A 24,841-nucleotide genomic window follows, 5' to 3' on the forward strand; every position below is an offset into this window, starting at 1 on the left:
GGGAGCTGTGTCCTGGTGGTTAGGAGCCCCGCTGTTGGCATCAGCAGCAGCGGCGCTGATTCCTGTCTAATACTCTGACTTCTATCAGCAGACCTGGCTTAATTGCCTTCTTCCTCTGCGCTTGGAGAGAGCATGATTTTGGACAAATTACTCAGCCTCACTAGACCTCGGTTTGCTCACAGATAAAATGAAAAATAATAATATCATATGTCCCCAAATCCCTTATTGCAATTTCAAAATCCAATAAGATCTAAAAACTGGGCGGGGGGGGGAGGGGTGGGGTGTTGGATTTCATAAGTTTCAGACCCAAATTCATTTGGCAGAAAAACCTAATCTGAACTGACATGAAACTACTTAACCTTTATTTACCCACCTTGGTTTGCAGACTCAAACACTACAGCCACAGAAATAATAATGTGCTTGATTCCAGGGGACCCTGCAGAGGATACTTTATAACATAGGGCATATGCGGTATGTTTACCTTTTTAAAAATCTGAATTTTTAAAGCATCTGGCCCCTAGGGTTTCCGGTAAGACATTATTGACCTGCAATAGCTACCTCCTAGGGTCATTTTGACGGAGAAGGCAATGGCACCCCGCTCCAGTACTCTTGCCTGGAAAATTCCATGGACGGAGGAGCCTGGTAGGCTGCAGTCCATGGGGTCGCTAAGAGTTGGACATGACTGAGTGACTTCCCTTTCACTTCACTTTCATGCATTGGAGAAGGAAATGGCAACCCACTCCAGTGTTCTTGCCTGGAGAATCCCAGGGACAGAGGAGCCTGGTGGGCTTCTGTCTATGGGGTCGCAGAGTCGGACACGACTGAAGCGACTTAGCAGCAGCAGCAGGGTCATTTTGAAGAGGAAATGAATTAATGTGAATAAAATGCACAGCATTCTGCTCTATATGTACTGGCTCAATATCTACTTACTGTTATCATCAGTACTTGTGATAATAATAAGTACTTCCTGATAAACATACTCCCTGGGCCTCACAAATGTCTCTTTTGCAAACACTATCAACACAAAGCTACTCCTGACAAAGAACACAGTGAAAAATGATAAAATCCTAGAACCAGAGAGGATCTCAAGAGGTTACACTGTTAAGACTTTTGCTCAAAGTCTAAGGCATTTGGGAGATGTTTTTCCTCTATTCTTTTAAAGGAAGAAATGGATGTGAGTTATAAAACACCTATAAAACAGTTAACTCCTGTTTTCCAGGTAACAGCTTTGATGAGATGCTTAAGAATCTAGTGAGAAGAAAGAAAAGTGAATGGTTTCATATCTGATTCTAAAATAGAGTCCCTGTCTATCATTGTCAAAATCTCTCTGATCCTTTAAAAGAAAAGAAAACTAGCGTGTTTGTCATTCTTAGGAAGTCCTAAGACTATCAGTGGGGCTACTCAAGATTTTGGATGTCTTACTGAATGAGAGAATTATCAGTAAATATAGTAAAAAACATAGATTTGTTTGCACAATTCCATAAATGCTGAATTAGAATTGATCAAAATTAATAAAATATTTCCACCAAATGGGAGAGGAATTTTTCAAGCATCATTTTTATTAAAGTATAGCTAACTTACAGTATACAGTGTTGTGTTAGATTCAAGTGCACAGCAAAGTGATTTGGTTAAATATATATATGTATTCTTTTTCAGACTCTTGTCTATTATAGGTTATTAGAAGATATTGAGTAGAGTTCCCTGTTCTATACAATAGGTCCTTGTTGTTTACCTATTTTGTTAATAGCAGTATATATATGTTAATCCCAAAGGCTTTCATTTATTTTTGCCCCCCCCCCCACTATCCCTTTTGGTAACCATGAATTTGTTTTCTATGGCTGTGAGTTTATTTCTGCTTTGTAAATGAGTTCATTTGTATCACTTTTTTAGATTCCACATATGTGATAACATATGATATTTATCTTTGGCTTACTTCACTTAGTATCTCTAGGTCCATCCATGTTGCTAATGGTATTATTTCATTCTTTTTTATTCCATTATATATAGATACCCCATCATCTTTATCCATTCGTCTTTTGATGGACATTTAAGTTGCTTCCATGTCTTGACTATTGTAAACAGTGCTGTTATGAACATTGGGATGCATCTTTTCAAATTAGAGTTGGGAGAGGAATTTATTGGCTGTATACCAGGACTTCCCAGGTGGAGTTGGTGGTAAAGAACCCACCTGCCAATACAGGAGACATAAGAGACACAGATTCAATCCCTGGATCAGAAGATCCCCTGGAGAAGGAAATGGTAACCTACTCCAGTATTTTTGCCTGGAAGGTCCCACGGACAGAAGAGCCTGGCAGGCTACAGTCTGTAGGATCACAAAGAATCGGACACGACTGAAGTGACTGAGCACGCACGCATACTAGGAGCTGGTTAGCCTTGCAATCCGTACTATCCCCGCCTATATCTGCACCAGCACCGGGAGCAAGAGAAACTATTGATGTCCCCACTAACAACTCCTAGACATTGTAACGCGTTCTGAATACAAGGAGATGAATGAACTGTTTTAGACATATTTCCCTAATAAGCAGTTAAAATATAGAAGTTTGGATCACATAAGATGCTAAACCCATAATTATATAGAAAAGCTTCATAGCCAATAATTCATTTTCTTACTCTCTCCAACAATAGGTATTTTTTGAACTTGTATCTACATCCTTACACATTACATCCATCTGATTTTCCCCTTTGAACTAAGGTATTCAAGAGCTCCCCAAATTGCTCAGTCAATCATGCCATCCAAACCCACGCCATGGGCCCAAGTTTCACAACCACCTGGGCATCTGGTTAAAATTGCAGAATTCCCATCCTTTCTCTACCAAGTCAAGGTCTCTAGGAATGGGCCTGTGAATGTGCATTTTAATAGATTTCTCAATGAAACCAGATTAGGGTAACTGGTGTCACTGTCACTGGTATTTGGATTGTAATTGTATGAGATGAATTGATTGCCCTAGCTGATCATCTCTGACCAGTTGCTTAACTGTATCTTCAAATAATAGAAGTATGATCATTCAGATTCTCTAAGAAACAGACTTTGGAGTCAAGAATTTGAGTGTAAGCTGTGGGAAGTGTAGGGGATACTAACAGAGAAGGAGAAAGTGATCAGGAAAAGGAAGGCAGCTAATAGGGTATGAGAGTGAGCCAGCTACCTTGGACACTGGATCTTAATCCCACTGGAAACTCAGAGAAAATATACAAAATGCACATATCAGAATTTTCCTTCCCCAGGAGTGAGGGAGCTCAGGTCTTCATACAATAACTCCCGGGAATCGTTGATTGAGGATTGTTCCCAGAAGGTGTTATTTCTCCAGCATTTCTGCCCTGCCCTGCCCTACACTTACGGGAAGCAGGGCCCATGAAACGAGAGCCCAGAGATACACACAGTGGCAGTGGGACATCTGAGCACATTGGAGGTTCTGAAGGGTGTGAGAACAACATTCTGAGGACTGTGATAAAGCACTGGTGCAGTGCCTGGCTTGCTAGGTTCCCAGCATTAACACTCTAATCTAAATTGCTCTCATGCAGGTTTATAAGAAAAGTTTTCTTTCTTAATCTAAAAAACAGAATCCGTTTTGTTCTCCAGTGGTTTTCAGTTTTACGTGACACACAGCAGAAACCGATTCAGATGCTCGTTTTGTTTGTATGTTTCCCAGAAATTCTACAGCCAAACCTTGGTGTTCCGGATTGCCCAGAGCGCTCAAAAACTTACTCTGCTGGCGGAAGGGCAAGGTCTAGAACCACGCTTGGAATTCAGTCCCTCGGTTCTGGAGCTGGGGCCCCTGCTGCCCTACGCAGCTGGAGATGAGGCGGAGGTGGTGGTGAAGAATCCCTGCAGCTTTCCCATTGAGTTTTACTCCTTAGAGTTTGACCAGCAATATCTTGTAGAAGAGAAGGTGAGCACAGACCAAAACCAAGCTCCATTTTCCTACACATGCTGGGCCCTGCCAGGTACTCTCCTATCTGCTTGGACAACTCCTGACCTTTGCTCCTTCTTCCTATAAACCCTTCCCTGTCAGTTTAAAGACCACTTCACAGGCTTTCCTGACCTACTTCCCTCGCCTTGAGAGAATTCATTGCTTCTTTGTGATCTCATTATACATTTTAAACAACTAATTGAAAAACTAATTCATGCTTATAGTTAAAACAGTAAAGGAAGTACGCCACAGTCATTGTATTTGAAGTGAGGTTCTTGCGGACAGCATATATTTGGCCATCTTTTTAATATACTCTGGCAGTGTCTAAATTGGGGTATTTATATATTACAGTATATTTAATGTAATCACGTTAGGACTTCAGTCTGCCTTTTACCCCCCAGTTGGTTCTGGGCTGCCTATTTTACGATTGCTCCGCCTTATCCATTTTTTTTTTAACTTAATTTTTTTAGAGAAGTTTTAGATTCTCAGTGAAATTGAGGGGAAGGTGCAGAGATGTCTCATATCTCCCTTCCCCCCACACAGGCATAGCCTCCCCCGTTACCAACCTCCCTCACTAGAATGGTACATTTGTTACCATTGGTGAACTTGTGTGACACATCCTAACCACCCAAAGTCCATAGTTTACAGTCCACTCTTGGTACATTCTAGGGATGTAGACAAATGTACAAGTATCCATCATTATGGTGTCATATAAAGTATTTTTATTGCCCTAAATATCCTCTGTGCTCCACCTGTTCATCCCCCCTCCTCCCAACCTCTGGTAACCATTGATCTTTTTACTGTCTCTGTAGTTTTGCCTTTTCCAGGGTGCCATATAGGTGGAATCATATCACATGTAGACATTCACACTGGCTTCTTTCACTTAGTAGTATGCATTTAAGATCTGCTTCCTCTGGACTCTCCACCAACTTGGCCTTTGAATATTGTCTTTACATCCAGTGTTTATGCTCTGCCCAATTTGGATTCTGTATCCAGAAATTTTCCTCCAAATGGGACTCTGTCCCCCTGGAAGCAAGCTTCTCCACTAGGTAATATTAAGTGTTCAATGGCTTGTGTTGGCACAACAGCCTACACTGTGGGCCAGGGTCTGGGGAAAGCAGAATCTGAGGCTCTGAGATTTGCATGCAGGTTTATCAGGGAGCGGTCTCAGGGATGATCCTGTGAAGAATAAGGACTGCAGGCCTGGGTAGACAAGAGGATAAACTGTGACGATGTGGCACAGGGCATTCAGCTGATCCCACAGGACGCTGTGTACCTGGGCTGGCCCAGGTGAAGCAATTTGGCCAGGCCTTTGTGTCTCTGTGTCAGCCAATCTTTGGGCCAATCCTTCCTTTCCCCACTGATCTGCTGTGCCACCTCTGTCCTGTATCAAAGCTCTGCATACACATGGGTCTATTCTGAACTTTCTCCTCTATTTCAGTTTGTCTACCCGACATCTATACCTCCCGGTCTGTTGCTCCAACTTCATAGGTCCTGACATCTGGTAGGACAGTCCTCTCTGTTTTTCTTCACTAGCGTTTTAGCTATCCTTAGCCCTCTGCTCTTCCATGTAAGTTTTAGAATAAACTCATTAATATTGGTTTTCAAACAACTAAAATTGGTGATCTTGGAGAATGGTTACCTAACTGATTTTTTCACACCAGTAACTTAGGAAGTAATTGCTTTCTAGGAGTTGACTTTACTGTCTTTTATACTAACTATACATACACCCTAGGGTAGCTGGATTTAGTAGAAAGAAAAACAGGTTGCCCCAATTAAACTTGAATTCCAGATAAACAATGTGGGACAAATTCACACGTTAAAAATTATCAGTTTTTTATCTGAAATTCAAATTTAACTAGGCATCTTATGCTTCCTCTGACAACCCTAATATACATCTGTCTCTATGTTTCTCTCTCACACACACACACACACACACATGCACATACATACCTAATGCCATTTTACCTGTTTTTCTCTATATCCTTATGAGACAACCATTTTTTTTAAAATAACATGTCACTCAAAGTGGATAATTGAGTTCTGTACTTTTGTCAATGGGGAAAAAAACAAAAGAAAACAATATATGTTGTTTTTAAATCAAGGAGATAATTCTTTTCCACATGGGAAATGCCCAGACACAAAATCCTATATATGTCCCCTATATGTCCCTATATAAGTCCCCCATATCCAGAACTCAACCTTAAACTGTAGACCTCTGCAGAGGACCCTACCCTTTGAGGTCCAGAAAGTATTTGTGCACACCCCAGCCTTGGGTAGAAGCAGGGCTTTCATGAGATGGATGGCAGGCCCACCGGGGGCTGTGGGGAGGAAGCTTCCAGTCAGACCAACAGCAACTCCCGTTCTCCTTCCGCAGATCTTGCGAACGCTGAAGGGCTATGATTCCTACAACTCTCTGCTGCTGCCTCCTCGCCTTCCGGGGGAGAAGCTGCCCCCAGAGGTGTTTGAGTACTTCAGGGAGATAAAGCGGTCCAAAGAGGAACAGATGAAGGTGAAATATCTGGAGAGTCTGGCGCAGGAGAACGGTGAGAACTCAATAGTTCTGGAGCCACTGGCTTCTTTAAGTTATCTCTGCTGGGAGATGAACCAGTTACTGAGCACCTGCCAGGTGCCAGGCAGGCTTCAGGTGTCCTGGGGATTTCCTTTCTGACCCTTACAGAATGGCCCTGTTGTCCCCATTGTATGGATGCAGACACGGGGACACATTCTGCTCTCACTAGAGTCCGGTGGGGAGTCGAGGCTTAAAAACAGCTAATGCAGATATAGAAGGATGCTTGCTAGATGCTTGCAAGCTCTGTGCTGAGGGCTTCACACAAGCAGATGAGAAAGGAAGCACTGACAAGCCAGGCCCGCAGTTTTAAGTGGCAGAACCAGCACTCAAGCCCAGATCTCTCTGACTCTGGAGTCCACGACAGTAACCGCTCTACTCCACAGCCTCCAAATGTGTGCCTAGGTGATGCAAGGTAATCTGTCACGCATGGTAGACGTTAGTGCCCTACAAGAGGTAGGGGTGGGAGTTCACATGAGGAAGGACCCTCCATGATCATAAGCTCAATCACACAGCTAGACTGTGCTCTTATAATCTTGCCCTTTCTTGCCCAGCATCCCCAAGCTATCTGTCATCTGCCCAGGGGCCCCCTTGTGTACACTTGAACATCAAGGTTCCAGGGTGACCTGTAGGATCATGTAGCTTGTTGGGGTGCTTCTTGTCTTCCCTTCTTCACTGTGCCCTCATCCTGGAAATTCACCTTCCCCATTCTTTCTTTCTTTCTTCTGCATAATAGTCATCATGTATATTTTCTTCACACCCATCTCCCCCCCTAAACAAGAAGCCCCCATAAAGGCAGTGACCATGTATTCCCCAATGTAAACCCAGTGCATGGACCAGCACCTGATACATCATAGTGCCCGATAAATGTGTGCTGTTAAAGTGAATGAATGAAGTCTGTTTCTCCTGCCCTTAAAGCTGTCTTATTGTCTCTCAGGGAGACGAAGCTAGTTGGAGAACATTAGTTTGCTCTAAAAGGAGAGGAGAGAAGAAGGCTGCCTGTTCACCTAGTCTCCTGGTTGTATTCACTGAGCACATTGTTTTCCAGAACTGCCATTGCAGATACCACAGACTGGGGGGGGCTTAACCAAATGAAACTTATTTTCTCATGATTCTGGAGGCTAGAGATCCAAAATGAAGGTGCTGGTGGAGTTGTTTTCTGTGACCCTCCTTTGTTTGCCTGTAGATGACTGTCTTCCCACCCCGTGTTCACAGGAACGTCCCGCTGTGTGTCTGTGTCCTAATCTCTTCCTGTAAGAACACCAGTCATGTTGGGCTGTGGATGGATTGGGACACTCACATGACCTCATTTTAACTTAATTACCTCTTTAAAGGCTGTGTCTTCAAGTAGTCACATTCCAGCATACCGGGGTGGGGGGTGGGGCTTAGAACTTCAGCAAATAAATTCTATGGAAACTAGTTAAGTCCATAACAAGCACCCATTGTGTTCCAAGCACTGAGCTGACTGACGTGCTGGAAGGGAGATCAGTGAAACCAGCCCCTGCCTTTGAGAGCTCACAGTCAGGAAGGGTTGGGGGATGGACCCAGAATTGCCTGGTGGCCTGAGGCAGAGAGCCATGGGAAGCTTTAGGGTAGAGAGGATTTAGTGAGGGTCAGGAAGGGCCCTGTTGCTCTCATCCCCCTTCTACACACCTTTGCATTTGGCCCATGAAAAGTTGGTCTGGAGCTGCGACCTGAGGGTCAGCAGGAGTCCAGGGAGGCGCTCGCTCTGCTCCTCCCCAGCACCTCTCTGAGCTCCTGCTCGCCCTGCTGTCTCACAGAGGATCCATCCTCCTCTGCTTCCAGACCACGTCCAGGGAAGGCTCGCAGCTCCAAGTCGCGCCGCTGCCATTCCCAGGAGAGCCACAACCTCTCTGACTCAAATCCAAAATTAAACAAAGAGGATGTCTTAGCTCCAGGGCAGAGCAGACTTTGGACAATGACAACCCAATGCACCCACTGAAACTCTGTGGAAGCAGGACAGTGAGGAGGGTTTGGGGCAAATAAAGTAGTAGATGCGCTCAACAATTCTCATGAAAAGGAGGAAAGCAGGCTACAAATTGGTGTGCGTACAGTATGATCCCAACTTCAGTTTGGAAAAATTAAAACTCTGAGAGGCTGCGGCTCTTCAACTCTGGTATCATCCGATGAAGCTGCCATTCCTCTACCACCATTTTTTGTATCGCTTTCTGCAGCTAAATTTTATCGTTTTTGCTCTTTGGAATGTCCCAAATTTCCTGGGGCGAATGTATAATTTTGGTATATTTTTTTAATGTTAAAATGTGGAAACACTCTGGGCAGAGAAATCTAAAGGCAGACTGACTGCAGTTCTTTTTAATTTGGGTCAGATGATCTAGGCTGATGGTAAGCAGTTCAGTGATTCTCCTCTTTTTCTATCTTACCTTTTTTGCCCCATCTCCCTGGTCCTCTTCCTGACTCTTCCTGTGTGTTTCCATCCTTTTCCCCCAGCAGAAGAGGACGACCGTCCATTGTCAGAGCAGGGCACTTCAGCAAGCACGAAGAGGACCTCGCTTAGCCGAGGGATCTCTGTAACATCCAACCTGGAAGAGCGGCACATCCCAATGGTTGAATCTAAGACCTACCCGGAGGAAGAGGAGGATGAGGAAAGCCTGGAAAAAATCATGTTTCAAAGTAATCATGCATTTTAACGTTTGGGTACCAGTTACTTCTAAGCAAAAGTGGAAAGTCTGTTCAGTGCCTTTCACCTTTCTCCATAAAACACATTTAACTAGCACAGTCGTGTGTTAATTCTACAGTTTGAGCAGGCCCTCATTTATTTAGCCATGTCCCTTACTATTGCAAACACTAGTTTCCAGTGTTATTTTTAAGCAGGAGAGATTCCTCCAAATGGGATTAAGAATCAGAGAGTAATCTGTGTTTTCAATTCTAGTAGCTACAGACAAATTATTAGCCAAAAAGGGCACTTTTGTATGCTATGAAGTGAGTAACGCTGGCAGCAACATCTGCTGCAGATTGTGCTGGTCATTTTAAAATAACACATAGGCTAGGAAAAGTCATCCCATTTTCATCAGAACCCATGTGAATTGTGGGTGTGTCCACATGCACGCATATATGCACATGTATTTTTAATTTGTAGCTGACAAGATTCAGAGTATTGACAGCCACTCTGCGGAAGAGGTTGGAGAAGTAGAGAACAACCCAGTGAGCAAGGCCATTGCTCGCTACCTGGGCATTGACATTTCTGCAGAAGGCCGCATGGCCAAGAACCGGAAAGGCATCGCCATCATCATCCATGGGACACCCTTGTCAGGTATGCACAGGCCTAAAGAGTTGCCCCTTTGGGATACATTTACAGTGAAATTTGCGTGTGCTGTTTTTGAGGCAATAAAATGCTCTTCTGTTTGAGATTTATGTACCAAAGGATTATCCCTAAATTGTTACATTGCCAACTTCAGAGATACAAAGTTAGAGAAAGAGCAGGGACACCTCATTTTTAATTAATACATCTCTGAATTGTTGGAGTTTGTATTCTTTCAATAATTTAATAGCATTAAAATATTAAAGAAAAATCCAAGACAGTAAGTCATTTAAGAAGAGTGGTGGGGGAAATATGTGCAAACTCTTTGACCTGGCAGTATTATTTCTAAAAATTTCTCTTAGGAAAGTAATCATATGGGTAAAGACTGACTACATTGGTGTTCTCTGCAACATTGTCGGCCATACTAAAAATTTGGGAGCAGTTGAAGTATTCAGTATGGGGGACTCGTTAATTAAGCCATAGTACATTCTCTAGGACAGGACTGAAGTGACTTCACATGCAGGCATGCATGCGTTCATGTAGTGAATTATATCACCTTTAAAAACAGTGTCCTGTGCACCCATTTTCACGGCAGCATTACTCACAATAGCCACAAGGTAAGACACAACCCAACTGTCCACTGATAGATGAGTGGATAAACTAAATGTGGTACAGTGGGGTATTATTCACCCATAAAAGGAGGGAAATTCTCACACACGCTACAACGTAGATGAACCTTGAAGACATTGTGCTAAGTGAAGTAAGCAAGACCTGAAATAGCAATTACTGTTTGATTCCATTTATATAAGGACCCTGGAGTCATTGTGTTTATAGAGACATAAAGTAGGACGATGATTTCCAGAGGCTGAGCAGAGGGAGGAATGAGAGGTTATTGTTTAATGGTACAGAATTTCAGTTTGGAAAGATGAAAAATGCTGGAGATGGACGGTGGTGATGGTTGCACAACATTGGGAATATACTTAGCTTTTTAAAATGTGGACTTAAAAACAGTTAAAATGGTAACTTTTGTATGTATACTATGACAATTTTAAAAAGTACCATTGAAGTGTATTAAATGAATAGAAAAAGGTTCATGATATATTGTTTTAAGTGGGAAAAAAGTCATGTTTACAATTTGTAATCTGTGTTCATTTCCTTTTGCTACTGTAACAAATAACCACAAATTTAGTGACTTGAAACTTTCTTAGAGTTCTGGAGATCTGAAGTCTCAAATGGGTCAACAGGGCTGCATCCTTTCTTGAAGCTATAGGGGGAGAATCCATTTCCTTGCCTTTTCTTGTTTCTAGAAAAGTTACCTGCATTCCTTGGCTCATGGCCTCTTCCTCCATCTTCAAAACCAGCCTCATAGCATCTTCTAGTCTGTCTGTCTGTCTGTCTCTCTCTCTGTTTGCATCATCACATCACCTGTTCTCACTCTGACCGCCCTGCTTCTCTTGTAAGGACCCACCCAGATAACCCAGAGCACTCTCCCACATCAAGATCCTTAATTTAATCACACCTGCAGAGTCCCTTTACCATATAAGACAACACATTACAGGCTCTGGGTTTCCTTGGTGGCTCAGTCAGTAAAGGATCTGCCTGCAATGCGGGAGACCTGGGTTCGAACCCTGGGTTGGGAAGATCCCCTGGAGGAGGGAAAGGCTACCCAGTCCAGTATTCCTGCCTGGAGAATCTCCATGGACAGAGGAGCCTGGCAGGCTACAGTCCATGGGGTCACAAAGAGTCAGACACGACTGAGCACCGCACGTCACAGGCTTCAGGGATTAGGATGTGGACCTCTTAGGGTGGGGGATTATTCAGCCTACCACCTAGCCCACTACTTTTTTTTTATAAGAAATGTAAATAAAATAGTTACAGATGCATAAATAGCAGCCATATGCTAACTGTAATCTCTCTGGATGAGTAAATTATGGATCGTTTTTTCTTCTGTTATTTCTGAATTTTCTGCTTTCTTTTTTTAATGAGCAGGTATTTGGAATGAGAAAAACAGACATCAACACAAATTATTCTGTAAACCAAAAATGTCTCTTCCCAGTAGAATGAGGGAAGTAAGAGCTACAAGATTTTTAAAGTTCATCCACTAGAATCACTTTTTAAGCTGAGGAGAAAATCCAGAGGGAATGTGGATTGCCATAGCACACGGCTGTGCAGGGGTAGAATTAGGACCAGAACCCCTAGTTATGACTCCTGGCTCACGTCTTCCCTCTTTTCTTGGATGCCACATGAGAGACTTAGAGGCTGGGACCTTGGAGAGGTCACTTTATAGGAGCCTCTGACCTAGAAACTTCTTCTGTTGAGAACAGTGAGCAGCTGAGAGCCGTGAAAATTCAACCCCCTGACCTTTCTTGTAGGAAAGTCAGCCACCGCAGTCAACATGGCCAGGTACTACAGCGCTGCTTGCCTGAACCTTGACTCTATCATGCTGGAAGCCATCTCTGACGGCAACAACATCGCAGGCATCCGAGCCCGGGAGCTCTGCATTCGGGCTGCCATAGAACAGTCCATGAAGGAGGAGGAGTCTGGTGAGAGCATTTCCTCTGAGGCTTTGCGGCCAACTGGCCCTGATCCCACTGGTGGTGCTCAGTTTGCCCCCTGAGCTTCTCTCCCACAGACATCCACTGTCCTGGCTGCCCGGTGCACTTGGCACTGCAGGGAGCAGGGCGACTATGGCCACATCTTTGTGGGTGACCCCTGGAGCTGGGACCGAGGTGCAGAGCAGAGGACAGTATGTAACAGAAGTACTAGCTTCTGCAAAAGACCAACTTTGAGACACTTGAGTTCTAACAAGCATGATTTGGGGAAGTTTTCAGGGAAATGGGCTTTGAAGGAAGAGAATGTTGACAGGCAAAGATGAAGATAAGGACATTCCAGACCAAGAGGGCAGGGATGGTAAGTGGGAGGGGGGAAGACAGGTTGAGGGCAGTCACAGTTGACCTTAGTGCTGAGATTAGGTGTTTGGACTGTGTTTTGAAGGAAAAGAGGAATTGGACACTTTTCACCCTGTGGGAGAAATTGCCAGAAAGTCACAGGAGGACAGGCACTCTCGTGGTGTCTTGTAAAGAAAGCAGTAGTGAAAATGAATGTGAGTGGGGCTGAGAGTGACCTGCATGGCAGGGAATTGAAAGAGGGGGAGGCATTCAAGGTGGCCACACTCGATTACCAGTCACAGAAACCAGAAAGAGAGTTACGTCATTTACCAAGACAGGGAACATGGGGGAGGAGAAAGTTTACTGGAGAGGAAAATTAAGTTTTTAAACCCCATAGTAGTAGTACTTACTACTAAGTAGTATAGTCTTACCTACCAGAGGTTAAGAATCCTGACTCCCTCAGGTCCCCTAAAGACCTGCGGGGCAGGAGAGCAGCTGCTCAGTGGGAAAAAATCTATGGACTATAAAGCCAAAGGCCTGCTGAGAGTAGGCTCATTCTTATAATAGGAATGCTTAGGACAGCATGTCATTCCTGATGGTGTCCCTTGCTTACTAGTTGGTAGACCTGGCTGGGGCTTTCAGGAGAAATGGGAGATTCTTTTCTGGGAAGATGGGAGAAACAGCTTTTTAGTGGTATAGGAAAGAAAAAATAATTTTCTCTCTACTTTTCTGGTTTCTTGGCTGCGTGCCCCTGTAATAAAAAACAAATTAACAAGAAAAGAACAAGTTTATTAACATGTATGCTTCATGTATCCATGGGCAATACTCAGGGGGAAATGAGTGGCTTTAGAATTCAGAAGTAAATACCACCTAATAGGGAAAGGAAAGGGGATTGTGGTCCTGTGAGGGGAGGGTCAGTGGTTTTTAGGAAAGATGAAGGGGCCTTAGGAGGATGGATGGGAGGTATGCTGACTTCTGATGGTTTGGGTGTAGTGTGGACTTGAGTCTTCCTTCTGTGATAAGAGTCCATCTCCCTGGTTGATGTAACTTCCCTGGATGGAATTTGTGACTGGAGCTTCTTAGGGAGACTCTGTCTTTAAGTGGCTGGGGGGAGGTCAGAGAAACCCACTCCTTGCATGTGTTGCTTTTTTCAAGTGCCTGCAGCTCAAAATAGCCAGCATGTTTCGAGGTGGCAAATCCTGAGCTCCTATGGTCTTTTTTGGGGTGGCATATTTTGGTACCCTTTAGTGGGAACCCCAAGCTGCATCATAATTCTAGTTCTGTTAGATTTCTTTTTATTTCCTTTTCTGTCAAACTGCATTTCTCAGAGGTCTTCAGAGCTGTGTTGATGTCCCTTGACAAATCATAAATTTGAATTCCCTGAGAAAGTAATGTCAAGCTAAAGGCTTAATGATTGGGAGAGACTTCCTCAACAAAGTGAGAGATGTGGCTGCTGAAGAATAGGAAATCAGTCCAGAAAGTTCCAGAAAGAGAAGAGAGGGATGGACACAGGGCAAGATGGGACCTTGGAGAACACTTATATTTCAGGAGGAGGCAGAGGCAGCGAAGCCAGGGGTGGTGAAGAAGGCAGAGTGAGGGTCAGAGGCAGGGGCAATCAGGAGGGCTGCCGGAGGTGGGGCCAGAAGGACTTTCATGTCTCCTCAGAGCCCTAGTTAAGAGTCTGGGGGACCATTCCCACTTTATTTTTCTCATAGCCCTTATCCCTCGTTAACACACTATTTATTCTACTTACTCTACTATCTGTCTTCCCCCCACCCCCACAGGAATGTGACCTTCCGAGGTTAGAGATTTGCATTAGTTTTTGTCACTAATGTATTCCTGGCATCTAGAGCAGTGCCTGGTGCATAGTAGACACAGTAAAGATTTACAAACATGTATTAAATCAGTAAGTGAATATAATCAGAGATGGCTGAAAGTTCAAACTGAATGATCCCTGAGAAGAGGACAGCTATAGTTCATAAGTTCAGAAGTCACTGGTGACTTCATAGAAAGCCCTTTCAATGGTGGGGGTTAAACCCAGACCTACATTTGCTGTTTGCTGTGAAGTCAGCTGGCCATACTGAGGTGGAAGTGACCAATCCAAACCCATGGGTCCCACACAGGACCTGCTGGCGGCTTGAAATGTGCCAAGTCCAAACTGAGATGTGCTGTAAGTGTATGATACATGCTGGATTTTGAAGATATAGTGAGAATAAAAGACTGTCAAACAGCACAGTAATAATCATGTGAGGTTTCCCGGGAAGGCAGGACTGTAGTTGTACCAGCAGTTTCGGAAATGATTACTTTCTGGGCTGGAAGAGAAGGTGGGGCAGAGTCTGTGGGATCCCCTGAGAAGATGAGCAGTGTAGGCCGGAGCTCCAGCCCAGACTGGGCACACACCCACCATCATCACTATTCACCCCCAGTGGTGGAGCCACTTCTTCCAGCCCTGCTGGGCCAGCCGCAGGTGGAGGTGGCTGTGCCGTCCCCAGAAGAATCACACTAGGTTTCAACTTGTCATCCTCCCTATTATTTCCTTATTACCCTGAGGTGATTTTCAATATAAACCCACTCTCTCCATGTAGCCCAGGAGGCTGCTGCTATGAATCAAAATGCCGTGGGACAATTGCGCCTTAGCAGTGAGACCCTGGGCAAGTTAACTTCGGAATGCACTCTGGTAACTCCCGAAGTTAAACCTACCAAGCCTGTGCGTGGAAGTGTGCTGATCACCAAGGGCAAGGCAGAGAGCCACGGCTCTGGGTCTCAGAAGCAGCATCACCAGCACTCATCCGAAACGCCCCAGGTACAAATCAGGGCTTCCCAAAAGGAGGGTTGGGATTCCCCCTCCTCCTTCCTCCTAATCCCCTTCCTTCTCCTACCCCTCCTCCTCCTGGCATCTTGCATCTGGGTCAGCACAACCTCACTCCTACAGGTGCCCTGGCCAGGCAGACCAGGGTACTGCCCCTGTATCACTCCTGAAAGGAGTGTTCTTCTACCAGGTGTGAAGCAGGTCAGGTCCTGGCAAAGTGAAGATAAATAAAGCAAAACCCTGCACTCAGGCTGTACTAACAGCCTGATGAGGGTGATCACCACACATTTTATTTGCAATAAAATGAGATTAGGACAGAAGAGGTATGTAAAAAGAATTAGGTTAAACCATACAAAATTGATATGAAATTGACAGTATTCAACCACTTAAGACCTCTGTTGCAACAACTTCATATGGTTCAACCTACTTCTAAAGGAATGTTAAGGATGGAACCACTAATATAAATTGTGGGAGGGCTGCAGGGGAGTCTTGAAAAGTCATAAAGAAGCCAGAGAGTTTGAGTCATGTGCCGAGGGACTTCAAGAACAATCTCGGCTGAATAGCAGGGGCTGAAGCCAGAGAGAGTGGGTGGCACAGTGTATTGTTGGTGGGAACCAGAGTCAGATGAGTGCAAGCTTTTGAGATATTTGAAAGAAAGGGAGAAAAGAACAAATAGTCATTAAGAGGAGCAAACCCAGGGTCAAGAGAGTTCTTTCTGTGAGAGGAGGTAGAGGCACAAGCAGGTTCTGTAAAGATAGGAACTCCTGGAGAAGTATCAGATGATGATCTTCCCAAGAGGGAAAGAGATTCCAAGGAAATGTGGCGGGGAAGACCGGGATTAAGCATAGTTGAAGGGAACGGGTGCTATCTTCCTCTAGAGTCAGTAAAGGTGTGAAAATAGATACAGCTACTTGTGGGGGAAGCAGGGTGGAGAGTGGAAGTGAACAAATGTTTGAATGAATGAACAAATGTTGGCTGTTCAATACACATACAAGGCATCTTCCACAGTGTTCCTACTTGAAACTTAACAGCAGTTATTCAAGTGAGATAGGAATCTTCCAGTTTATAGTACAACCCCCATTTTGTAGATGAGGAAACGAGACCCAGAGATTAGATGATTTTCCCAAGGTCACATGGCCTGTTAAGTGGAGGAGCTGTTGGAATACCAGACTTCTGGATTCTGACTCCTGATCCTTCTCTCTCAAAACAGGTTTCCTCCAGCCCTCTCCCCTCGGGGCCCACACAGCGTCGACTCAGTGTCAGCGCCAGTGTTGGAGGTGACACCGGGCTTGTGAGCTGCGTGCTCCCTGAGGAGCTATTCACTCAGATCTTGGCCGACCGAATTCAGGTGCGTCCACACCTACCTGCGTGGACATGCAGGGCTTACACGCCTGTCCCCCTGCTGTAAGCTGAGTTCTGAGCCATTGCCCACACACAGCAGCTCAGAACCCAGGGGCCTCAGAAAGGAAAGGTGGGTTTCCTCACCCCCTTTTGTCCTTTTGATAGCCCTCGTCAGTCTCTGACCCTGGCTGTCTGCTGGCTGAAGCCACACTCACCTTAAGGACCAGTGAGCAGAAGGTAGCACATTCAAAACACATGTATACAGTGAGCAGAAGGTAGCACATTCAAAACACACATGTATACAGCCCTCAGAAGTATGTTAAAAATCATAACGTGGAGCCATGATGAGTTAGAATTTGGAGTGATGTTAACTGTGGTAAAAATAAGTGTTTACACAGCTCAATTGGTAAAGAATCTACCTGCAGTGCAGGAGACCCAGGTTCAATTCCTGGGTCGGGAAGATCCCCTGGAGGAGGAAATGGCAACCCACTCCAGTATTCTTGCCTGGAGAATCCCATGAACAGAGGAGCCTGGCGGGCTACAGTCCAGGGGTTGCAAAGGGTCAGATGTGGCTAAACTACCACCACCATGTTAATAACTGAGAAAATCAGATTATTAAATAGTATGTAAACCATAATTATATTTCTCTAAAAATATTTATAAATGTGTATCATGCACATAATAAAAATCCTTAAAATACATGTTAACCGTGGTTATCTTTGGCTAGCAAGATTATAGGTTTTTAATATTCATACATTTCTGAATTATTTTATAATGATATATGGCTCTTAAAGTCAGAAACACAGTAACTGTTTCTTTTTGTTTTGATTTTTCATAAGTGTTGTACTCTTAAAAGAAAACTAGGTCAGCAGAATTTGGGAGGGTTTGCTGCTTATGGATTACAGAAAACTAAGTTGCTCACCAGCTCCTAGAGTTCTGTGTTTGCTGTGGTTTGCCAGAATGGGCTGTAGTATTAATTGCATATTTAAGTAAACAAAAATTAGACTTGAGGTTCCCAGAAGAGGAGGAATGTAATCCCCGGAAACGATTCATGTCAAGGTTTAAACTCGCGGCTGCGTTAAAGGTACCATCGCTCTCGGCTCATTTGAGCACAGTGGTCTAGTAAGCGTGCAGGTGTCTCACGCACCCAGAGTAAAGGCTGAGGCCACTGGTAAAACCCAAAGTGAACCAGGAGAGCTGCGCTACTCACAGCACTGGCCTCTGATGAGATACGGAGCTTGCGCTACTTCCTTTATTGACGAAGTCTTCCCTATGAGGAAAAAACAAACGGCAGCTAAACTAAATAGTGTATGTACTGATTGCAGTAGTTGATTTTCTGACGCAGGATTCTTGTCTCATCAGAAGGTGGTAGTGATCAGTCTCTAGCCCATGGTGGCCAGCCTGTGCACCACACCTTAAGTAACACTACAGTAGTTATTGTTACCAAAGTCATTAGGCTCCAAGGCAGAAAAACCACCACGATAAAAATGGCCCATCTGCTACCGCTGCCTTTGCTGCAGAGGGACACCTTTCATACACATCTTCTTTCCCTGTATTTCATGGATCTTCCCAGATTCTCACCTTAACATTATTTGTTTTCTTGATTTCTACAGAGGCAGAATAAATCCTTTGCTCTGCAGATATGTATGGCAAAGATCTTTTATGGCTGCTGAAACATTTTTATTTTTCTCTCTTGTTTAATTACAGCCCCTTGAATCTAGCAGGTGGGAAGGCAGTGGAACTTTCATCTGGGCCCAGAACCAATGGTTCTGTGTCTGCAGAACCAATGGCAGCACCTGTAAAAGCCGCAGCAAAAGAACAAGTAGCTTCCTTCTTGGAGAACAGATGATCTTGTGGCCACAGTAACTGTTTGTGCTCTGGTTTCAGCTGAGTGACTGCTACCGAGGAGTGGTGTTTGACAGCCTGGAGACACTCTTTGCTCGGAACGCAGCTACCGCTCTCCTCTGCCTGCTGAAGGCCATCGGCAATCGGGAGCACATCTATGTCATCAACATGGCGCAGGATTATGCAGCCATGAAGGCCCAGGAGAAAGCCAAAAATGAGCAAGAAGGTAAGGCCATACCCTCCTGGGCTGTCCTTCCCAAGCCCTATAGGTCTTTCCTTTAAACAGAGCTCTAGGCTTTTTACAGTCCTTCCCTGCTGTGAGCACCCATTAGGCTTATGTGCAGCTACATTTGCCATCTCATTGGCACCCCGCCTCTGCCCTGGAGGGTGGCTGGGAGTTCTTATTTCTACTTTGCATGTGAGGAAATTGAGGCACAAGTGACCTGTTGAGAGATTATAGAACGAAGGATGGAACCCAGCTCTTCTCACCATAGGCATCTTCTTCTTTCCCTCGACATCACATTACATCCCTTCATCTTCTGTGTAATTACAGCCTACCTGAGGGTATCACAGGGCTTCCAGGTGGCCTAGTGGTAAAGAATCCACCTGCCAATGCAGAAGATACAGGAAATTAGTCACTGGGTTGGGACAGTCTCTTGGATGGCAACCCACTCCAATATTCTTGCCTGAAAAATCCTATGGACAGAGGAGCCTAGCTGGCTACAGTCCATGTGGCTGCAAAAAGTCAGACGTGACTGAGCAACTGAGCACGGACTGAGAGGACCATGTCACAGGTCCCATCCTTACTCAGGTGACCCATTCATTAGCTTGTCGGTTTTGTCTAAGCCCACTGTGAATCTCCGGTAAGACCAGAGTAAAGCTTGTAACTTTAGGAAACAGTTTCTACATTTTAGCCTATTGTGTACCAGGCACTGCAGCAGACTGTGTACACTTAAAATGTCTTTAAAGGACACTTTGGGTCATTTAGTCCTCACAAAGATTATTGCCCCCATTCTACAGATGTGGAAAACAAGTACATACACACATGCACAAAGAAAGTAATGTTAGCTGAAGTTCCAAATTTAGACAGAAGCAGACCCAGCAGATCTTGGCCCCTGAGGGAGAGGACGGCACTACCCCTCAGAGGCAGAATCCTGCTTCAGCCTCAGCTCTGGTCATATCAGTGCCCTTCCTCACTCAGCCTTGCCTCTGTCTTCCAGAACAGTCTGCACCAATCATAATGCTTTTCCTTTTAAGGAAATATTTGCAAACACTGAGCTCTCTTAGTTCATAGTGAAGTGAAAGCCACTCAGTTGTACCCGACTCTTTGCGATCCCATGGACTATGCAGTCCCTGGAATTCTCTAGGCCAGAATACTGGAGTGGGTAGCCTTTCCCTTCTCCAGGGTATCTTCCCAACCCAGGGATTGAAGCAGAACTCAAAGACTGCTTCCTTTTATTCTCATCCAGAGAAAAATTAGGAAGATTGACCAGGCATCTCTCAGCAATATTTCAACCTCCAGATTCCTAGTTTCCAGAAAACTCATTTCCCCTCAACAATCAACTTTTGAAAGAAAGTATCTCTTTTCATTTTCTCAATTACCTGTAGTTTTCACAGTTGCAATACAGGTCCCTATTCCCTTAATCATTTTAAGAAGTCCTGAGGCAGCGTACAATACTATTATATTAGACTCTAGTTGTTACTGAACATTTATGAATGTGCCAGGCACTGGGCTAGGTGCCTTACATGATTGCTTATTTGATTCCCACAACAGCCCTGTGAAGGAAGAATTATTATTCTGATCTGTTGCTATCCTCTGGTAAGTGTTAGAGACTAAGAACTCAAGATGTAGATCTCTGAGCCCAAAGCTCAAACTTCGGGAAGCATCAGGCAAGAATGTGGTGCCTGTGACGTGTGCAGAAGCAGCCCAGAGCCTTCGTGCCAAGTGTGAACCACACTTCAGGACCTGGAATCTGCAGGGTGTGGAAGTTGACAGTTCTGTCACCTGAGCACTTTGGTGGCTTGTGTTAGTAATGGGTAAAGTCAGTGGGTGGTATATTACTTTCCTATTACTCCTGTAACACACTGTTTCAAACTTGATGACTCACCACAGATTTGTTCTCTGACAGTTCTGGGAGTCAGAAGTCCTAAAACTGAGGTGTCAGCAGAGCCATTTTTCTCTGGAGGCTCTAGGGGAGAATCCTCCTCGCCTTTTCTGGCTCCTAGAGGCCCCCTGCGTTCCTCGGCTCGTGGTTCCTACCTCACAACTCTCTGACCTCTGCCTCATTGTTCCCTCTTCTTCTCTGACCCTGACCCTCCTGCCTGCCTCTGGTGGACCTCTGTGATTATACTGGGCCCACTCAGATAATCCAGGGTAATTGCCCCAACTCAAGATCCTTAATTTAATTACATTTGCAGAGTTCTTTCTGCCATGTAAGGTGACGTATTCACAGGGTTCTGGGCACTAGCACGTGGACATCTTTGGGGCCCCAGTTCAGCCTCCCACAGATGGAACCATTGTAGGAACTATGTGAGTGCAGGAAAGCCCATCAGAGATTAGGCAGGCCGCCTGTGGTCCCCGCCGCCTCTCCCTGTCACACACGCACCACAGCCTGCTTAGGCAAGAGCTAAACCACTGGGGTCCCCGCAGCCAAGGGTGGTGGGTGAGTTTTTCCCACCTTCCTGTTTGTTCCTCGCAGAGCACAAGCGCAGGGAAGCACAGAAGAGAGAGAAGGAGCGTCTCCAAAACATGGATGAAGAAGAGTATGATGCCCTGACAGAGGAGGAGAAGATAACATTCAACCGAGAGGTTCAGCAAGCCCTGCGGGAGAGGAAGAGGAGGTCAGTGTCCAGGGCCGGTCAGAAGGGAGGCACTGCCGCTGGGAGCAATTTCCGTCAGGCACATGGCCCATCTTGGAGACCAGGGTCATCGGGGCTGGGGACAAGGCAGCAATGGCCACGGGAGACCTGGGAGGCTGACTTGCTGAGAGCAGAAACAGGTATCTTGCACAACCAGGGTGCTGGTTGCTGCAGCCTTCCCAGGTCTCCATTCTCCTGTCCTTCCTTCTTTCTGGGGGACAGGTGGGACCCAGGGATAGAGGCTGTAGTGTAAAAAGAGGAGGGGCTTCTGGACCCTGCACTGTCCTGGGCTCCTGCTGGCTCCCCTGAGAGCCACGGCTCATTAGCCTCTGTGCTCAGGTGTCCACAGATGGTGACCCAGGGGGCCACTCTTGTGACGTGGGCATGGTGGTTGCCCTCCATAACTTAGCCATTTCTCCTCCTTTCCTGGCCAGCGTCTTGACCTCTGGTGGTGCTGTCCATCCCCTGAGGTCTGACTGCCACTCCCACTTGCCTCTCAGCCTGGGCAGTTCACCAGAGACCCTGGGCAGGCTCCCAGGCCAGTGCTCTCAGTCACCTTCTGTGCCCATGCCTGGGGACCACACGGGACTGACTGAACCCCCTCCATACCACCCATGAGACATGGCCCACGATTTCATGCTGTCTCACATACTGGTGGGCAGTGTCCTGTCCTCAGATCTTCAGACATGCCAAGGGAGGGAGGGGGGTCTACTGCCTACCCCTCCCTAGGATTCCAAACGCTGGTGGGGAGGCAGGATGCTTACCTATAATTTAATCCCCTTTTCTCCTCTCCCCCTACTTCCAGACTCCTCCCACTGGCCCCCAAAGAGCTTTTATGTCCTCTACAGTATCAGTATATATATACACCTACATCTCCTGCATGGTCTACTGTAAACATGCCTGGGCCTCGGGAATCCCAGCTTTGGGATTTTTTTTTCCTCATTCAGGTCATTTACTTTCAGGCATTCATCTCACAGTGGACTTAGAAAATGCAAATCTGATTCTCAGAGCTCAACAGTGACTTGTTTGTAACGCACACACACATGAAGTGATGAAGTAATGATGAGTCAACTTCAGTGAGCAGAGAGCCACAGCAGTCAGAACAACCAGGGATTCCCAGAGATGAAAACAAATGGATTCCGTATCTTCAGAAATGCCATCCCCTCCACGCTTTGTTTATACGTGGTGCCCAGGCTTGGTGCCCTCTCTGCCGTTAGCAGCAGGGCAGACACGGCTGAATCCATAGCTGGAAAGGAAAGAAAGAGAGAGAAGGAGAGGAACGTGGCCTTCAGCTCTAGCACCATGGCTCCAAGTGGGCCACAGTGAGGACCACTGTGAAAAACATCATTTCTTCTTGTCTAAACCTTGGACATGAGTGTAGAAAGCTGGGCCTCATCTGTACTGATATCAGAGCAATCTTTGAAAGTTGTTTTTTAAGGGTGATAACATCCAGCTTATTTACAGCCCTTCCCTCACTCTCCTGTGAAAGGAGACTGGAGTAGAATTAAAGATCAGTTGAGAATTCCTCTTAGTTGAGCTTCAGTTATCAGTTTTACTAAATGACGATTCAAAGGTAGATGTGAGCCATCCTTTCCTCCTTTCTTTCCTTCTTTTCTTCTCTTCCTTCCATCTTCCTTCCTTCCTATAATATCCAGCTTTCTTTTGTTCTTTCCTTGTTTTTATGCTCAAGAAAGCTCTGCACCATGTTCCCCCCCCCCACGAGGTGATCTCAGCAGGGGAGGGGCTCGGGCAGGACCCTCTGAACTCTTGTTTTCTCTGCCTGACTTAATGAAGGGAACTGGAGAGACTGGCAAAGGAGATGCAGGAAAAGAAGCTACAGCAGGAACTTGAGCGACAGAAGGAAGAAGATGAGCTAAAACGGAAGAATAAAAAGCCAAAGCAGGGACCCGTAAAGGAGGAGCCATCCACAAAGAAAACTCAGATACCAAGCCGGCAGGTAGCAACCCTCCCTCACCCCTCAGCGGCAGGCAGGTGCAGAATGGTCCACCACCACAGCCAGCATATCAGCCCAGCACATTTCCCCGCCAGAAAGCTGGCCTAGGACTGTATAGACTCTGTGGTGGAGCAAAAGGCAGGGGGAGAGGGATCAGCATTTTCTGAGCACTGACCGTGTGTCCTGTGCTTTCTTGTGCTTCCCATAATCTTGTCCTATTACATCCTGTCCTTCCTCAGAGGTCCAGAGACATGAACCCCATCCAGAATTTAACAGGATGAGCTGTGACAGTTGTGTGTGTGCACAGATCTGGCTCCTCCTGCTGTCTCCTGCAGCCCCCTGGATGGAGTTAAATAGACTGGTGGTGAAGAGCTGTTTCCAGTGAGCCACCAAGTCAGTGTGTTCAACCAGGAGCTGATCCGTGACCGCAGTCAAGGGAGATGCTCCAGCATAAGCCGTCCTTGTGATTGTCAGTCTGCCTGTCACGTCTCTGCCCACTGATACACGGTACCCAGTCTTGGTGCAGACTGGCCAGAGCAACGTCCAGGGTGGCACTGGTGGCCGAGGGGTGTGGCGAGCTGGGCTGCACAGTGGCCGCTCCAGCCCTGAGAATGCTGAGGATTAAACTAAAGCCAGACTCCCAGACAAGGTGCAGGCTGGTCCCAGGAGGCAGATGGAAGAGCAGAGGAATCAGTGTCCAGGAGTCCCCATCAGGCAGAGCTCAGGCAGAAGCAGGTCTGAGCACTTAAAACTTAGGCACCAAAACAAGGATAAGAAATAGGCTCCTGCAGCCTTCCAAGTGCAAGTCCTTCCTTCAGCAGGCGCTTCTTCTACACTCAGTCCACTTCCACTTGGAACAGGATATCTAGGCAGAACTCTGTAGATGGGAACTACAGCAGGCACCCAGCCCTCCCGTCCCCCCCACAAATAAGGCTATCCGCCCACTCCGGGAGACAGTGATGTCAGTATTGTTGTGTCAGCTCTCTCCAGGCTGTAGAGACGGACATGTAGCGGGGGAGCTGATGCAGTGCAGAGACGGGATAACTAGCCTGGGCCTCTCATGCCTCCACACCTGAGCTTAGGCAAGAGAAGAATGTCACTGGGCTGAACTGGACTGTCTGTCCTCAAAGAATGACCCCCAAACCTGTGAAGGCGCCTGGAGGGTTTCATCAGAAGGGGAGAAAATCAGAACCCACAAAGCAAGTTTAAAAGGGTTTCATCAGGAGGGGAGAAAGTCAGAACCCACAAAGCAGTAAGAAAAAGACTAAGGTTGGTTTCTCTCTGCAAGGTTCATTAGATAACATCCAGGTTTGTTTAAGAGACTAGAGTGTAGCCAGATTCTGAAACCCTGTCTGTCCCCAGCAGCA

At 45.9% G+C, this 24,841-nt stretch overlaps 1 protein-coding gene across 1 annotated transcript in view; it reads left to right on the top strand.

Annotated features, from left to right (window-relative positions):
* HYDIN (HYDIN axonemal central pair apparatus protein) overlaps positions 1 to 24,841 on the top strand; it is a 501,386-nt gene that overhangs the window by 410,455 nt on the left and 66,090 nt on the right. The window contains 10 exon segments of the mRNA XM_061138904.1: positions 3,669 to 3,908; positions 6,307 to 6,475; positions 8,971 to 9,150; positions 9,617 to 9,790; positions 12,151 to 12,321; positions 15,252 to 15,469; positions 16,686 to 16,823; positions 18,704 to 18,887; positions 21,361 to 21,502; positions 23,315 to 23,477. Of these exon segments, the coding sequence (XP_060994887.1) occupies positions 3,669 to 3,908; positions 6,307 to 6,475; positions 8,971 to 9,150; positions 9,617 to 9,790; positions 12,151 to 12,321; positions 15,252 to 15,469; positions 16,686 to 16,823; positions 18,704 to 18,887; positions 21,361 to 21,502; positions 23,315 to 23,477 (1,779 nt within the window).

This window comes from Dama dama, chromosome 4, assembly GCF_033118175.1.
Source record: "Dama dama isolate Ldn47 chromosome 4, ASM3311817v1, whole genome shotgun sequence".
NCBI classification, from domain to species: domain Eukaryota; kingdom Metazoa; phylum Chordata; class Mammalia; order Artiodactyla; family Cervidae; genus Dama; species Dama dama.